This window comes from Narcine bancroftii, chromosome 4, assembly GCF_036971445.1.
Source record: "Narcine bancroftii isolate sNarBan1 chromosome 4, sNarBan1.hap1, whole genome shotgun sequence".
Classification (NCBI taxonomy): domain Eukaryota; kingdom Metazoa; phylum Chordata; class Chondrichthyes; order Torpediniformes; family Narcinidae; genus Narcine; species Narcine bancroftii.
The window spans coordinates 225175381-225193649 of record NC_091472.1 but is presented as its reverse complement, the minus strand read 5'-3'; the positions used below and the strand labels follow the sequence as shown (position 1 = coordinate 225193649).

The 18269-nt window shown below is 40.5% G+C and overlaps 1 protein-coding gene across 6 annotated transcripts in view; it reads left to right on the top strand.

Annotated features, from left to right (window-relative positions):
* Positions 1 to 18269, top strand: part of nbeal1 (neurobeachin-like 1) — a 353839-nt gene that overhangs the window by 247917 nt on the left and 87653 nt on the right. For all 6 annotated transcript variants that reach the window (XR_011356411.1, XR_011356412.1, XM_069934130.1 and 3 more), the window contains 7 exons: positions 529 to 688; positions 2431 to 2519; positions 7184 to 7840; positions 8872 to 9047; positions 10150 to 10309; positions 12965 to 13093; positions 17416 to 17721. Coding sequence is in view for 4 of the 6 variants with exons in the window: in XM_069934130.1 (XP_069790231.1) it covers positions 529 to 688; positions 2431 to 2519; positions 7184 to 7840; positions 8872 to 9047; positions 10150 to 10309; positions 12965 to 13093; positions 17416 to 17721 (1677 nt within the window). In the remaining 2 variants the exon portion in view is untranslated. The remainder of the gene's footprint in view (positions 1 to 528; positions 689 to 2430; positions 2520 to 7183; positions 7841 to 8871; positions 9048 to 10149; positions 10310 to 12964; positions 13094 to 17415; positions 17722 to 18269) is intronic.

The following is an 18269-nucleotide window of genomic DNA, read 5'->3' as shown; positions in this document are numbered from 1 at the left end:
ATTTAAAGTGGTGGTTGATGGGTCCTTGAAAGGTAAAGGCATTAAAAGTCATTAGGTGAAGGCAAGAGAATGGGGTTGAAAGGAAGAATATCAGCCATGATTTTAATGGTGGAGCTAACAAACGTAAAAGTATACCCCTGACATCACTGCTAAACAGACCACTTGTGGATTGAATTTAATTCATTGGGTACAGAAGGTTCCAGGAAATTGATTCCGACCTGAAGCATGGAAAATTATTTTTATCTACCTGTTGAGTTCTTCCAGCATATTGTTTTTGCTTTGAGTTCATTGAATATCCAGTTAAGGACAAAAGGTTATTAAAAAAAATATATTTGCAGATACTTTCCTCCTGTGAGTTTTGATTCAAGCAGTAAACTTATTACTGCTTGGAATTAAAATAGCAAACCCCTTCCCCAATAGAGATACTTTGTCAGATTGAAGATTTTTTTGTGTTGAGAGCTATTTAAAAACCACAAGCATTTTTGGTCCAAACACTGAACTCGTATTTATATTTTCCACTCTTCCTAGATATTTGGGAGGATGTTAAAGTGTGACAAGGTCTACGAACGGAGCAAACAGCGTATGAGACTGAGGGATGTCGGCTACTCAGGACTCGTCATGCTGCTGAATGATGTCACTATAACTGTGTCTCTGGTCAAGAGTCTCTTGCACCAAGTGCTGCAAGCTGGTAAATTTCTTTTTCGTACCAAAAATCTGCTTTTGCCAGTTAAATGATGGTCATAACAAAACAGCCTGTTCTCAACTGGTTGTTTAAAGTCGACATGAAGAGTTGGTTCACAATCACCCATGTGATTTCTTGTAATAGATTATGGTTGGTGGAAATGAAAAGTTACTGATACTTCTATCTTCTCCCTCCCACACATCTTTGGTTCCATCTGGTCTCTCTTTATAGCACTATATTTTCCCTACTTTTCCAGTAGCACTGTATGCCACATTTTCCTCCCCCTGACACCATTGTTTTTTTTTCTTTCTCTCTCTCTCTCTCTCTCTCACTCTCACTCTCTCTCTCTCTACCCCTCCCCTCCCCTCTCCTTCTCTTTCTTTCCATCCCCCTTCTTGTCTGTAATCTTCCACTTCTCGGCCTCTATCCATCATGTTCCATCCATGCCTGGTTGGCCGATCCTGTGCAAGGCCCCTGCCTCCAACCCTGTCCTCTCTACATTGTTCCCAATTTCCCTCAGTGCTGATGAAGAGTTTCCACTCAAAACAACAACCATTCTTCTTCTCCCATGGCTGCTGCTGGACCTGCTGAGTTTCTCCAGTAGATGGTGTTGGGCCTCAGATTCCAGCACTTGCAATCTCCTGTGTGTTTCAAGCTACTGGTTGTCATTGAAATATCCACTTCAAATATTCTACTTTTCAAAAAAAATGGGCAGAAGTGGAAGCAAGAGGTAGTGCGCAACATCAGAAAAAGAGGAGCAGCTTATAATTTTTGCACCCTCAAAATATAGTTTGCGGTGTACATTTTTCCATTTTTATCTCTAGAAATTAATCACATGCGACAGTTGGATAATGAGGTTAGACAGGGGTAGATTATTTTCCTCCTTGAAGACATTCTAAAATGTTGATATAGCCTTTGGTCATAGAGATATTTTGCAACCCATCTGTGAGATTCTAAAGGGTTCAGCATGGATGTGGTGGGACTAATTCTGTGCTGCATCATGCTTTGACAGTGCTTCAATGAGGTGATGGCATATTTTGTGATGTTAAATAAGTTGTTATAGGTTTTTTCCTCAGATAACATCCATGATTCCCTAATCAGCTGGGTGCTGTGTACCCACTCCTAACCACCAGTAAGTGTGGGTATAAATTAATACTACTTTAGGTTCCCTTGTTCTTCAGTGCTTCGTATGTCTGTCCATGCCAGTAAAATGTATATGTTTCTACCAATGCAATCAAATTTGTATTCTTCTCTACATTCTCTTTTGGTTATTGTAGCCATGAGAATGAGGGTGGGCAACATTTCTGGTTTCAGACTTTGGCCTATATAACTCGGGAATCAACTGCTATAAATTGAGCGAGACTGGTTAAATCATCCTCAAGGCTATTTCATATTTTATTTCTTCACCTTACAAGAAATCTGTGCCCTTTCCTGCTGTTATCAAAAGTCTGATAACAGCAGGAAAGAAACTGTCCTTGGATTCAGTTGTGCTTGTTTTCAAACTTGTGTATCTTCTGCCCATCGGTAAAGGTGGGAATGGGAGGAGAGAAATGACCCTATTCATATAGGATTAGATGGCTGCTTTTCAAGTGTAGCGGGAGTGATGATAGAATTGACATAGGGGTGTTCGTTCTGTAATTAATTGTAGATTTCTGTTAATGATATTCCTAACTGGAGAAAAAAAGTAAAATCTAATGCAATAACAATAGCATGTTCTGCTTTCTTGGTTTTTTCTTTTTTTTTTCCAGATTCAGTGGTGAATTACAAAGACTTGATGGCTGTGGTGCATCTTGTGCATAAAGCAGGAATTAACGTGAGACTTGCTGTTTGCAGAAAGGTTAGCTTTCCTGTTTGGTTTGTGAATCAGATTTCTCTAGAATTTAATCAGCATGAGCCACTTCCAACACTGAATGGGGATAAAAGAACGTGCATTTACGTTCACACAATTTACATTCAGAGAGTCAAAATGATTCAGTTGACATTTTAATGAATCATTCCTTGGGATATTGCATTCCTCCTTTCTGAATTATGCATGCTATGTTCAAGCAGAGAGAACTAAAATGTGTGTCAGCAAATTGTGTGCTCCGATAGTGAATTGAGTATTATTTGGACAAACCAAGTAATTGATACTGCGTTCATGCATAAATGAGAGAGCAAGGTTTAAGGAATAGTATGTTCTGGGAGTTCAAATTAAAAGACACTGAAAATGCTTTCCTTCAAGCAAAACACAAGAACCCCAGATGCTGGAGCCTTGAGCAAATAATGAGAAGCTGGAAGCATTCAGTTGATCAGGTGGCATCAGTGGAGATGAATGGACAGTCAACATTTCAGATCAGATCCTCTTTGCAAGACTAAGATGGGAAGAGGTGATGTTAGGCACAAAATAGAGGGTGAGGAAATGCTGCAGTGAGGCCAGAAGTGATTGGATACTGAAAATTGATGGTGGGAGAGGTGGAGAGACAGGAAGGGGAAGATACCACTGGGAGCGAGAGGGGAATTGATGGATGAGAGTAAAATGAATTTGGGAGGCGGTAATGGACAGGCAGAATAGGTTGGGCTGTATTGGATTGGGAGGTTAAATTGATTTAACCTGAAATTGTAAAATTCTGTTCATTTCTCTCCATGGATGCTGCTTGACCTGAGTCATTTCAGCTTCTTGTTTGCTCATGCATTCTCTCAATATGGGGATCCTTGAATTCATAAGCTGAAGGGGGTTGATACCTTGTTGCCTTTTAATTAACTGTGAGAAAGTAAAAGGGCATGAATTTTTATCTGGAAAGGAATAAAGCCTAGTGAGAGGCTTTCACAGTTAAAGCAGCAAAAAAATGGAAAACAACGTGAAGGATTTTTTTCCATCTAAAGGATTTTTTAATTGGTTGTCCTCTGACCACGAGGACCTGCGCCCTCCAGGTGCTGGAGCTAGGGGCTACGATTCTGTCTGCCAAGAATCACTGAACCTCAGCCTGGATGAACGCCATATCCTCCGTGCTGTAGCACATAATCTTGGTGGCAATTGGTTTACAGTCTGGGGTGTGGTTCACAAATAGTGACAGAGGGGTGTAAGGTAAAAACATCATGAGATGGGACCGGAGAAGGAGTCACCCAGTACTAAGGAGTAACAGAATGCAGATGTGACCTAGCAACAGTTTATTCATTGGACAATGTAATGGTATGATAATTTACTAAGTACGTATCCTGAGGTATAAAAAAAACACCACTTGCTGATAACGGCAGAATGCGCCTTCTCCAACTAACACTGTTAGTTGCAAGTGTTATAATCTACCTACGGCTCCTAGAACGCTTCCACCAGCGTTGTCTCCGCTCCATCCTCAACATCCATTGGAGCGCTTACACCCCTAACGTCGAAGTACTCGAGATGGCAGAGGTCGACAGCATCGAGTCCACGCTGCTGAAGATCCAGCTGCGCTGGATGGATCACGTCTCCAGAATGGAGGACCATCGCCTTCCCAAGATCGTGTTATATGGCGAGCTCTCCACTGGCCACCGTGACAGAGGTGCACCAAAGAAAAGGTACAAGGACTGCCTAAAGAAATCTCTTGGTGCCTGCCACATTGACCACCGCCAGTGGGCTGATAACGCCTCAAACCGTGCATCTTGGCGCCTCACAGTTTGGCGGGCTGCAACCTCCTTTGAAGAAGACCGCAGAGCCCACCTCACTGACAAAAGGCAAAGGAGGAAAAACCCAACACCCAACCCCAACCAACAAATTTTCCCTTGCAACCGCTGCATTCGTGTCTGCCTGTCCCGCATCGGACTTGTCAGCCACAAACGAGCCTGCAGCTGACGTGGACTTTTTACCCCCTCCATAAATCTTCGTCCGCGAAGCCAAGCCAAAGAAGAATCTGGTAATAAAGAACAAAGAACCTTGATTTCGACTCAGTCTGGTGTCTGACTCACTCATTCATGAACAAAGCAGACCTAACAGGGGCCACCCACAGGGTGGTGAGGCTGCAGGACGGTGCCTGAGGCAGGATGCTTGATTTGGTGGGGGGAGGGGACGTCCGTGAGCTGCGGGTTGTAAACAGTGAGTGGAGGTTGGGGCCCGCCATACGTCATCATCATGCTCCTGAACTGACTCTGGAAGTCGAAGCCCAGGAGGATTGGTGCACAGAGCTGGGGCATTACCAACAACAAGAAATCATTATAACACTTTCCCCCCCCCCACCGTCAGAGACGTCACAAGTACCCGCAGATACACGTTTGCTGGTCTTTCGCCGCAATCAACACGGACCCGGTCTTTGGCCAGATGAGTATTGAGAGTCTACAGGCCACTTCGGGGTGGATAAAACTTTCAGTACTGCCACTATTGAAGAGGCAGTTCGATTTGTGCCCATTCACCTCGATCTCCATCATGGAGTTCGTGATCGGGTGAGGACTGGCTTGGTCCAAGGCGATTGATGCCAGGATGGGTGCATCATCTTTGTCATTGGTGGGGAGGCACGATGCCCAAGATGGTGGCCTCCATGTTGACCACGCTGCCAACGCCAGTGAAGAAGGCACAAGTGACATCGTCGGGGGCGGAAGTGATGTCATTGGTGAGTGTCGTTGCTGCACAAAGGATGAAGGCGGGTAAAATGGCGCTCACCTTACTGCATACGCGGCCGACACCAGAAGTTCCTCAGCCAAACACGCCGCACTGCTCTGAGATGGGGCTCTGGACCTGCAAACACGTTAATAGTGGCCTTTTTTCCCGCAGCCTGAGCAGGCAGCTCCTTTCGCGGGTCAGAGTTGTCACAGATGTGTTGCCTTCCCACAGAAATTGCACCTCGACGATCCTGTCACTACTGCAGCTGTAGTTGGGTTGGCCGTCCCCGACGCCGACTCCCAGGAAGGAGGCCCTCGTGGCAGCATGTACTGGGTAGGCCTGCTTCTGCCCTCAATTGACTCCGTGTGGTGCTGGGCCGAGTCTAAGGTTCTGGCCAGTTGGATCGCCCGTTTCATTGGGAGTTGATCCTCCTCGATGAGACGTTGTTGGATATAATCCGACCTCAACCCTGATTCGCAAGCATCCCGAACCAGGTCTTCCATGCACTGGGCCCCCAGCACAGGGACTGTTCCCCAAACAGTCTTCTCCCAGTATGATCAGGGCTTGAACGAACTCTTCTACTGACTCACCAGGCTGCTGTTTTCTGGATGCCAGGAGGTAACGGGAGTAGACCTTGTTGATCTTAGGCTTGTATAGCACCCATAGCTCAGCCATCACCCCTGTGTAGGTTGTGCAGCTTTTGATGGCCTGGAAAGCCCTCTGGCTGACTCTTGTCTGTAGGACATTCAGCCTCTTCTCATCCGAATCGACCACTCCCGCAGTGGCTTCCAGGAAGTTGCTGAAGGAATTGACCCACTCTTCGAAGAGCTCTGATGCATCGGGGACTTGGCGATCCACCTCTAGCCAATTGGGGCGCAGCAACTTCTCCATTATTGGAGACGTTAAAATTTCTGTACAGTAAATTGTTGGGCACTATCAGTTGCCCCAATAATTACAATGACAAAGACTGAGGGGAAGGATAGGCTTTATTGTACAGAAGGCTTGAGCTGGCCTGGATCCAAACGAGGGAAGTGCAGGGAAGGGAGATGTGGCCCGACCTCTATGGCCTGGGTCCCAAGGGAGGAGTCGTAAGATATAATCGGGGGCGGGTCAGCCCGAGCCAATTAACATACACAATCCATAGCATTACACCCTTCTTCCCCGCTCCTTTTTATTTCAGGTGTCCACCTGCTTTTTGCTCATACCTCGATGAAGGGCTCATGCCCAGAATGTTGGTTATTTATCTTTGCTTCCTATGGATGCTGTGTGTTTTGTTAAGTTTCTCCAGCACTCTTGTGTGTTAAACTACAATCTCAGTGCCTGTAGACTTTTTTGTTTAATTCCATAGAGCTTCTAGTTTTTTTTTACTAAGTCGGACAAGATTTGTGGAAAGAAAGCCATTAATTATTTTACACGTGATGCTAACTTGGATTTCAACGTGCTGACCGTGACATGCACCGAGTGTGATGTAACCACTTTTATCCCTAGACCTTTTCACATGGACAACAGCCATGTGTATAATTTAGAAAGAGAAAATCACAGATTTCCTTTCTTGTTGAAATTACTGAAAAAAATTCCTGCACTGCACCTCCCTGTCTCTGCTGTTTACTGATATAATCAGGATTAATTTGTTAGCATTAATAGTGCAAGAAGGATGTGGTATGAAAAGTTTTATTTTTTTTGTTGTCAGTGCTTGTTTTATTTTTTTACGATAATTTTGTTTTATTTTTAGTGTTAATTATGCAATTGCTACTTAGTGGCCTTGTTTAAGATTTATGTGTTAAATGCCGCACATTAGAGTTAGGGAAGAAAAATAGAAAGATAAAGTATCAAGCAGTTTATCCAAAAGTATTTGCAAATGATAGTACATTGACCATATTCTTTTCATTAGTAAAAATTATATTTGTACCCCTCACACCCCCCAAACCCTCCCCTTCCAAAAAAAATTTCTTTAGATTTATCATCATCTCCAGTGCCAACAGGACGCAGCCCAGCAGATCGCAAAGCAAGCCAGTTGGCAAGAAACCTTTGTGCGGTTATTTTTGAAGGAGAATTCCGCGAGCAAGGATGTTGCTGGCATGGAAAGCATGAACAACAACAGTTTGGATTTTGGTAAACAAGCTGACCTACAGCTTGACATGAGGCCCAAAGTAGAGCAGTCGAAGAGCTCCAATGACGAATCGTGTACTCAGGAGTATCAACTGTCAGGTGGCGATACAGTAGACAATGCTCCCTTGGCTAAATTGCTTGATAACCAAAGTTTCGATAGATTATTTGAAAGATGTGCTGAGTTGAGTCACTCATCAGAAATGCCTTTAGATGACCAGGCCTCAACCGATAGCACTTTCACAGACAGCACAGTAGAAAATCAAGACAGGTCTGGGAACTGGTTCCCAAAGGGGAAAGGTCTAACGTTGGATTTGTCAAGCACAACCTCGTTCGAAATGGGCGATTGTGAAAGCCAGACCCCAGGTAGCATTGCCAGCACCCCATCACCATTGGAAATGCCGAAGCACTTATCCAGTGCACAGTTTGATAAGGAACCCAGCAACACAGATGAGTCAAGTTACACAGACGATGCTTCTGTCTATGAAGTCTTTGGAAATGTAGAGGTAACTTGTTAAATGATGTTTTGTCTCATTTTGAATTTTTAAAAATAACTCTGTAAAGTATTGAGTTACATAGAACCTTTGCTTTACAATGTTAATAATTTGGGCAGGGGACCGATTTGGGAACTTGTTTTGAAGAGCATTACATAGAACTTGATCAGAAGTGCAAGGTGAAATTGCCATTTTGATCTTGATGTTTGTCCAATTACATTTACTCAGTGTGCCCTAGTTATCACACATATAACACAAAAAAATCCTGTTTGATTGTCTTTGGAATTATTATTATGAAGCTGTTTATTCAAATGTAACACTGAAATTATTTTTGCATTGCTAAATTCAGCCCCTACAATCAGAGTCCTCTATCAATGTCTACATACATATGTTGGCTGAGTGTAGCTCAATGTGATGTTAGGGAATATCCTACCTTTTGCACTTTGTAGGCTTCCATAGCCAACAATTTCAGATAGCCAGCAATAATTTCAGACTGTGATTCACAATACTAGATCTAACCCTTTACCACTGTGTTCTATCACTCCTTTTGTCAACTATTCTCTCCTGACTGCCTCCTGATCACAGACCACTGTACTTTCCTGCCAACCCTCGTCCTTTATATTGAATTTCTCCCAGATCAGTTGAAAGTTTAGATTTACCCAAAATGTCACCTGCATTTCTCTCCACCTGCGCTTGCCTGAGAATTTCCAGCATATTTAGTTTTATTTAAAGGTATTTGAACAGGTTTAAAAGATATTTGGACAGGTATTTGGATGGGAAAGGTATAGACGGATATAACTAATGCAGGCAAATGAGATTTAGCTTAGACTGGCATAATGATTAGCATGGATGAGTTGAGCTAAAGGGTCAGATTCTGTGCTATAACCGCCCTATGACAGTCTCTCACATTTCTAGAACTTGCATTAGTTTGTTTTTAATGATATGCTAAAGATTCTGGGTTTGGCTTTAAGTAATTGTAACTGCTGCTGAACAGAGAGTTAACATTATGAACTGTATTGATTAAACCAAACTCTTTCTCCCAGAAATGTGAAGAAGAGCTAAGTCGGATCCTGACAGACATTCTCCTTTGTATCATGTGGCGTGGCCTGGAAGGGTCAGATGATGTGTCCTGGATTGAACGAGGACAGGTTTTCTCGGCATTAACAAAGTTGGGAACTGCAAATGAACTCCTTTGTCCCTCTGATGAGATTAAACTCAAGTAAGTAGAAAAACAACAATGAAATATTTTTACTTTTTTTGAGGTTGAAGATGTTGGACATTGTACATTTGGATTTTTATCTGTGCAAATATTAGAGAAACATTCCAAGACTAAGGATTTGTTAACAGGTTATTAAGTGAGAGGTAGTTGTGCAGTGAAGTCCAGATTGTGGCGCTGCAGTTTGTATATAATTCCTTGATCCACATGTGACTCTCCAAATCTGCATGATGAATTTGTGGCATGCTTTATGCTTGTAAAGCTGTAAGGTTGTTGTAAAATCCAGAAGTGAAGGGTGGGGGTAGTTGGCTATGAAGAGAGGTTGAGTTGCACGGATATTAATAGCTGGAATTCAGAAGAATAAGATGGAAAACATATAAAGGCACAGATAAGAGACCGGAAAGTTATTTCCACTCGTAGGTGAGACTAGATTCAGGGAATGTCGCCTCAATATTCTGGGCATTAAGTTTAGAACGGAGATGAGGAGTAACTGCTTTTCCCAGAGAATGGTGAATCTGTGGATTTCCCTGTCTAGAGAAGCAGAGGAGGCTGCCTCATTGAATATATTTAAAACATAAATAGGTTTATACAAAGTTGGAGAATTAAGGGTTAAGAGGAAAAGGCAGGTAGGTCAGATCAGCCATAAGCTTAGTAAATGGTAGAGTAGGCTTGATGGGCTGAACAGCCAACTCCTCTAATTTATGTTTGCTACACCTAGCAATCTTCAATGGCAAAGGGGGTGGGGGTAGAATCCACTAATGATTGAATTTTGGGTTCTGAGACAACAGAGAGAGAGGCAGTTGGAAAGCTAAACATCAGAGAATTAGAGAAATATTTAGAGATGGAGTTTGTAGGGCTGAAACACAGATTTGGAAGTAGGTGATGTATGCAACACAAGAATGGTATTCTGGGGACATGAGAGTATGTGGGAAAGATTTTACAGATGTATTTGTGGACAATTTTACTGATTCAGAACATTAAAGTATTTTCAAGGGGTTTTAGAAGGGAGTTCTTCAAACTGGATAACCTGAGCAATTCAACAGTATTAAGAAGATTAAGGGAGACTGTGCTAAGATTATCTTGTGCTGCAAAATATATTTTTCAGCTTTCTCGAGAAAATATTGGAATGGGCTGTAACTGATAACAGAGAGGCAACTGCTGTTGCCCTTCCTGTTCACACTGAGAATGCAGTGCGATTACTACATATCGTTCAGGACTTCCTCCAGGCTGAAGGGCTGGTGAATCCTGCACTATGGACTGACAAGGTACTTGTCTCTGTCTGCTTAGGAACGTTGCCCCCGATTACCCTCTTCTCGTTTAAGTCCCGTGTATCAGATGCAATTGCCCATAGAATTGTGGCCAAACCTCTTGTGAATGCAAATAATGTTGTCTGATTTGTTTTTTTGCTCCTGCGAGATTTCCAGAAGGCGTCATTGAGATTGAATGCAGTTTTTGTGTCCGATCACTCTGCAAGGATGCATGGTTGGCGTAGCGATTAGTGCAACGCCTTGACAACGCCAGCAATCGGGACTGGGGTTCAAGTCCCACACTGTAAGGAGTTTGTACATTCTCCCCATGTCTGCGTGGGTTTTCCCCAGGGGCTCCGGTTTTATCCCACCCTTCAAAATATATTGGGGGTGCAAAAACTGTTACACCGTGTAAACATGGAAACAAATAAAGAACTGTAAACAGATAGCAAATGTAAACACACTATGCAATAAAGAGAGAATTAAAAAAAAATCAATGAAGTGCACAAGAGTCCTTAAATGAGTCCCTGATTGAGTTTATCATTGAGGAGTCTGATGGTGGAGGGGGACCAGCTGTTCCTGAACTTGGTGGCGAGTCTTGTGGCAACTATACCTCTTTCCTGATGGCAGCAGTGAGAACAGAGCGTCTGCTGGATGGTATGCGTCTTTGATGATTGCTGCTGCTCTCTGATAGCAGCGTTCCCTGTACATGTTCTTGGTGGTCGGAAAGGTTTTGCCTGTGATGTCCTGGGCTGTGTCCACTACCTTTGCAGGGCTTTATACTCAGAGGTATTGGTGTTTCCACACTGGACCATGATATAGTTGGTCAGCAAAATTAATGTTTTGGGTTCAGGAAAGATTCTGCAAGATGGTGATTCCCAAGAACTTAAATTTGCTCACCCTCTCCACCTCTGATCCCCCCCTATGATCAACTGCTCTATGCAGTCATGACTGCAAGAGTACAGTGAGAAGAATGTCGTAAAACTTGTATGATTATTTGTGTTTAAAACAGATGGACTATTTGACCCCTCAAGCTTTTCTGTCGCTGTGAGTGATTATAGCCAATATGTGCTGTAGCTCCAATTTTCTGAGTGAGGACCTGTTCCCTTCAAGTTTTAGTTCAACAAAATGTATTGGCTACAAATGTAAAATTAAAAATTTCTGTTTTTCATGTGTAACCACTTCTGGATTCACCTGCATACTAAAACTGATCAGTTATTCACTGTCTCAGATATTTTGAAGGGTGGGAGGAATCCAGAGGAAACCCATCCAGTCTTTTGTACCTGGGAAAATCTTACCCTCTTGCCCACTTATTTATATCCTTTTGCAATCTCCTCACAACTTAGCTTTCATTCAACTCTGAGTCATTGGTAAATAGGGACACATGATTGCAAACCACTGAGTTTCCAACACTAATTCCTGCTGCATTCCTTGGGTAACGGTCTACATTCCCCAAAGTTAGTAGTTTATTTTGATGGCCTGATCCTTGTCTGTCGATGCTAATGTTATCCTAACTATGAGGAGCATTTTGTTCAACTTTTCATGTGGGTCACCAACACAAGTTGCTCCACACCTTCAATTTTCCACAGAACCTACTCTGTAGGTTGTATCATCAAAAAATAAAAACACAAAATGCTGGAGAAACTGTGTCCTTTATGTAGCAAAGGTATAAATACATAACCGACGTTTCGGGCTTGAGCCCTGCATTGAGTTATGTCGGCAGGTGTCTGAACAAAATGATGGGGGAGGTGTGGTAAAGGCAGGAGAGATAGGTGGAGAAGGGAGGGAGGGGACAGCAGCGATGAGGGGGAGGAGGCATGGATGGTGAAGGGAGGGAGGAGAACTGGAAAGCGGGAGGGGTAAGAAAAGGGGAGCTGGTTAGCAGAAAGCAGAGAAGTTAATGTTAATGCCATCTGGCTGGAGAGTGCCCAGACAGAAAATAAGGTGTTGTTCCTCCAATCCAGGTGGTCATGGTGGGACAGTACCCAAGGCCATGGACAGACACATGAGTGTGGGAGTGTGACTCAGAATTAAATTGGTTGGCTACTGGGAGGTCTTTGTTGTGACGGAGCTGAGGCACCTCCCTTGATGAGGGGATCAATCCTGAATTGTCAGTTATGTATTTTTACCATTGCTACATAAAGGACACTAACCTGCTAAGTTTTTCCAGCATTTTGTTTCTTTACTTCAATCATGGGGTCTACAGGTTTTTGTGATTTACTTTTGTATCCTCAAAAATCTTAGATTTGCTGAAATTTCCTTTCAGGAAACCATTCTTTGAGGCTAACTTTGTAGGTTGATTTTTAAATTTTAATTAAAAAAATGACATACTGCACGGTAACAGGCCCTTTTTGCACACGAGGCCGTCTGCCCAAATACCCCAATACATTTTGAAGGGTGGGAGGAATCCAGAGGAAACCCACGCAGACACGATGAGAACGTACAAACTCATTACAGACAGGATGGGATTCGAACCCTGGTCCCCATCGCTGGCACTGTAACAGCATTATACTAACTGCTATCTGAAGACATTTTCTGAAAAAGCACTGCATAATGTCAGGATTAAATGCATCCAGATCTTGGATTATCCAGCAATCTTAATAAAACATTTATCTGGCAGTGGTTACTGAGTTTAATGGGATTTTTTCCAATGGTTTATCTCCTTTTATTCAGGTGCTGGAGGAGATGGTGACACTGATGGATAACTTGATGGTGTGGTATTCATCTGGCTCAGAGTGGATGCAATTATCCCAGCTTGGAGTCCGGCTGCTTCTTGGCTTTATTGCTCAAGATAACATCCAGGTACTGGTCAAATATCACTACTTTCATAAAGCAGCATTGAAATGTTGAATTAGTAGACCATCTTTTATTTGGTGAAACAAAGGATTAAGCACTTCCAATTATGCAGCCAGTCCCATTGCAATTACTTGATCACAAAATCTAGACTGTTTTTCTAGTGCAATAATATTGCAATATAAGGGTTGGTTTGGGTTGGACATCAAACCAAAGCTATGTGTTTCCAGTAAAATGGATGCAAACAATCCCATGCTGGTATTTGTGGGGAAGAAACACTGCAAGGGTGTTCTCAATGTAAGTGAGACACAAGAGACTGCAAATGCTGGAACCTAAAGTAAAAAAACAAAATGTTGGAGGAACTCAGCGGATCAAGCAGCATCCACAGAAGGGTCAAGACTGAAGCAGAGTTTCCACCCAGAACATTACCTGTCCATTTCCCTCTATTGGTGCTGCCAGTCACTCAAGATGGTTTTTATTTTGCTATCAATATTGTTCTTTAAATAAAAACTACCGAAAAACCAGGTTACGTGGTCATTATCAAAGTGCTCCCTGTGAGATCTTCCACCGTGCAGTTTGGTTGTTGTCTTTGCAATAATTGACTACATCATAAGCATCTTTTGCTTTGGAATGTTCCAAAATGGTGAAAGATTGAAGGCATATTTGAGAGGTCAGAATAATTTTTACAGCAAAAATTAAAGATTATATGAAGGAGCATGATTAGTTGAAATGGGAATAGAGGATTTGGAGAAGGACTTACAAAGAAAGGTTTCAGATGAGAAATTATTACAAAAAAAATTATTATAACACAACTTAGACCTATAGAATGGAAAAATTAATTGAGAGATCGAAGCAGCTATTATGAATTAGGAGAATTGCCCCATAAAGTTCTTGCTTTGCAGTTAAAAACAGAATAAATTTCTAGAATAATTAATGCTATTAGAAGTGCCTGAAAATGACATCTTAAAAACCTTAAGAAATTAATGATGCATTTAAAGATTTTTATTCTAATTTATATAAATTGAGTGTAGTAGAGATGAAAATTATTATTTTTAAAATCTCAGATATGTTTACCTAGTTTGAAATATCAAGATCAAAGAAATTTAGATGCACCCTTTGTGGCAAGAGAAGTCAACGAAGCACTTTGTTCATTGCAAAATAGTAAATCACCAGGGGAGGATGGTTTTCCACATGAGTTGTTTAAGAAATTCAAAGATTTTTAATACCTCATTTTATGAAGATGTTAAACAAGCGGCGAGATCTCATTGCTCGCGGAGTCTTTCTCAACTGCAATAATTACAGTTATATCAAAGAAAGATAGAGATCCATTAAATCTAGCATCTTATCAACCAATATCATTATTGAATGCAAATTATAAAATTGTTGCAAAAATTGTAGCAAATAGATTAGCTAAATATTTACCAAATTTAATTCATATGGACCTAACAGGGTTTGTTAAAAAGCAACATTCTGCTGACGATGTTGCAAGATTAATTAGCCTAATTCATTTAGTTCAAAAGAGAGATGATTTAAGTGTGACACTAGCTTTTGATGCAGAGAAGGCTTTTAATAGATTAGAATGGAATTTTTGTTTAAAGTATTATAAAAGTTTGGCTTTGGGTTGACATTTATAAATTGGGTTAAAACCCTATATAAAAATCTTTGTGCAAAGGTGGTAACTAATGGACAAGTTTCTATTAACTAGATTGAGTCGTCAGGGATGTCCTTTATCACCAGCCTTGTTTATTTTGGCAATAGAACCCTTAGCAGAGTTACAAGATTTTAAAATTAAGGGTAATATAAAATTAATTTATTTGCTGATCATATAAATTCTTTGTTTCAATTACATGCAAGATTGGAAGACTATGGGGAAATTTTTGGATATAAAATTAATTGGGAGAAAAGTGAAATTATGCCTTTAGTTAAGGGTGATTATACTCAGTGTAAAATGGCAACTAAATTTAGGTGGGCAGATGCAGGAGTTAAATATTTGGGTATTTGGGTAGATGATGATTTAAAGAATCCATACAAATTGAATTATTTACCTTTACTTAATAAAATTGTTGAGGATTTGAACAAGTGGAATACCCTACCTATTACTTTAGTAGGTAGGGTAAATTGTGTTAAGAGGACTATTTTCCCTAGACTTAGATATCTTTTTCAGTCGAGTCCCATCTCAATTCCTCCAAAAATTTTATGGATTTAAATGCGATTGTTAGGAAGTCTTTATGGAAAGGGAAAATGGCGATGGTTTCTTTAGAAAGTTTGAATTGGGGGTTTACAACTTCCTTATTTTAAGAATTTTTCTAAAGCTGCACAATTGAGATCTAGTAATGTACTGTTTAGTTTTGATAAAATTCCTGCTTGGGTTAATATAGAACTTAGTAAAATAGGAGAAATAAATTTTATCTAAAAATGAAATTCAAAATTGTTGGTAGGAAGTAGGGAGACCCCTATTTTGAAACACTTGATTGAATTATGGAATAAGATTAATTATGAAATAGGTATATCAGGTTTAGTTTCACAAAAATTGCCCTTTTGTCAAAATAGACATTCAATTTTCTCTAGATAATCAATTTTTGAGGACTTGGATGGTTATTGAGAGGATAGAGGATTGTTTTGAAGCTGGAAGATTTATAACATTTGAACAAATGAAAAATAAATTCAATGTGCCTAATAATACTTTCCTTTGCTATTATCAAGTTAAAGCATTTTGATTAATAAAATAGGCCCGAGTTTGATACCCAGCTGGAGTGAATTGGAATTACTGATTCATAACAGTAATGTAAATAAATTTATTTCCTTAATGTATAATTTACTTCAAAGGAAAGCCCCTAAAATAGGGGTGTGTAAATTGGGATTAAGATGGGAAGTGGATCCAGATAGACAAATAAGTGAGAAAGATTGGATGGAATTGTGTAAGAATAAACTGACAAAAATTATAATGTTAGAGATAGGTTAGGTCAATATAATTTTTTGCATCAGTTATATTTGACTCCACAAAAATTAAATAGTTTGAATCCTGCATTATCAGATTTATGTTTTAGGTGTGGACATGAGTTTGGATCTTTTTACATTCTAGTTGGCAATGTCCTAAAGTTGAATATTTTTGGCTGGAATGAATTACAGGGGTTAAGTTCCCACAGGATCTGATGTTATTTTTGTTGAGTAATATTAAGGTCATAATGCCTAAATTAAAATTAACAATTTATCAAATTGATTTTTTACAAATTGCTTTAGCAATTTTTTGGAAATGTATAATAATATCATAGAAGTCCGAATCAGATTTAGGCATGGAAAAGTGGCTTGCAGAACTTCATAGCTGTATACCACTGAGAAGATTACTTATAGTTTTACAAAACAAATATCATGTATTTTGGAAAATATGGCACCCTTATTGACAAAATGTGGGTTTGTATGTTTAATAGACCTCTGAAGACCTCATTTCTTTGTATCTTCCAATAGTAGAGTTTATGATATAAATCAGTGGTTCTCAAACTTTTTCTTTCCACTCACATACCACTTTAAGTATTCCCAATGCCATAGGTGCTCTGTGATTAGTAAGGGATTGCTTAAGGTGATAGGTGGGTGGAAAAAAAGTTTGAAGCCACTGTTTTAATCATATCTAATAGACTTGTTATGTGCATGGTTTCATAACTCCAAAAGAAATGAGCCAATGACAATTTTTCTCGAGCAGAATATTTCAGTAATAATTGGGTCTGGAACAGTGATTCTCAACCTTCCCTTCCCACCCACGTACCACCTTAAGCAATCCTTTACTAGTCACAGAGCATCAATGGCATAGGGATTACTTAGTGGTATGTGAGTGGAAAGAAAAAGGTTGAGAACCACTGATATAAATGCTCTATCCCCTTGTCATTCTCTGGTCATTCTTTCTTTATTCTCTTTTTCCTTTCTTTTATCTTTCATGGGGTTTTGGGGAAGGGGAAAGGGGGTTTATATACCACATGTATAACTTTTTTTGAAATAACTTTTGAATTTAATGTAATATAATTGTTATTGTGATTTAAAATTTCTAAATATAAAAAAAAACAAATTGGTGAAAGATGCTTAATGAATGAAAGTGTTTCTTTGTAAAGTTTAGCCAGTTTTGTCATTTTCTGTGGAAATAGCAACACTCTGGATTGCATGCAAGCATCTTAAAAGTGGACACTGATCAAAATTATCAGTATCATTCCTACCTTATTTTTAATTGATTTTCCTTGCCTAAATCTGTTGGTGAGTTGCGACATTAAGAATGCAAAATGTTTTTTTTGTTGTTGTTTTTGGGTAGCAGTTCTGAAGAATCATCTTCTTTGTTAAACATTTAGGTCTGTGCCATGGCAGCAGCGAAACTCAACACGATTCTTCAGACTAAAGAGATAGTCAACCGAGATGAAGCCTGCTTCCTCCTCGGGAAGTTGGAGGGAACACTGACCAAGTCCATTAGAGAGAAGACTGAAATCTACTCTTTTCTGATCCCAATCATACGGACTTTGGTCTCCAAAATCTATGAGCTGCTGTACATGAATTTGCACTTGCCAGCTTTGCCACAGAGCAATGGCAGTCCTTCCTTCTTTGAGGACTTCCAAGAGTACTGTGGTTCCAATGAATGGCGGGTTTACATTGACAAATACGTACGTACTGTGGTTCTTATTCAGCAAGTTAGTCTTTGTTAACAATGATGAGTTTATTGTCATATACATTGTACACATACCCCAAAAATGATACTTCCTGTAGCTGGACAAGTAAAGCCATAGAACAGCGTGGAAGCATGCCCTTTGGCTCAACTTGCCCACGCCTGCTTTTCTCCTGCCCACCAAACTTTCTCTCATCATCCTTCAGACCAACCTCTAACCTCTCACCTGCCTCTGTCCTGCATAGGATCCCACCCTTCTGTTAATTTAGTTTAAACCCAGCATGTTGTATGAGCAAAGCTGCCTGGCAGGATGTTGGTCCCTATTGAACAGGTTGCCTCTTCTTAGAAGTGATCCTAATCATCCAAAAATATGAATCCCTGTGCCCTGTTTTAGCTCCTCAGCCACACATTCATCTGGCCTACCTTCCTTTTTCTGAGCTCACTGGTATCCAGAGTTCACTACCCTTGATGTCCTGCTCCTCAACCTCTTACCTATCTCCCCATACATATTGTGCAGGACCTCATCCTTTACCCAACATGTACAAT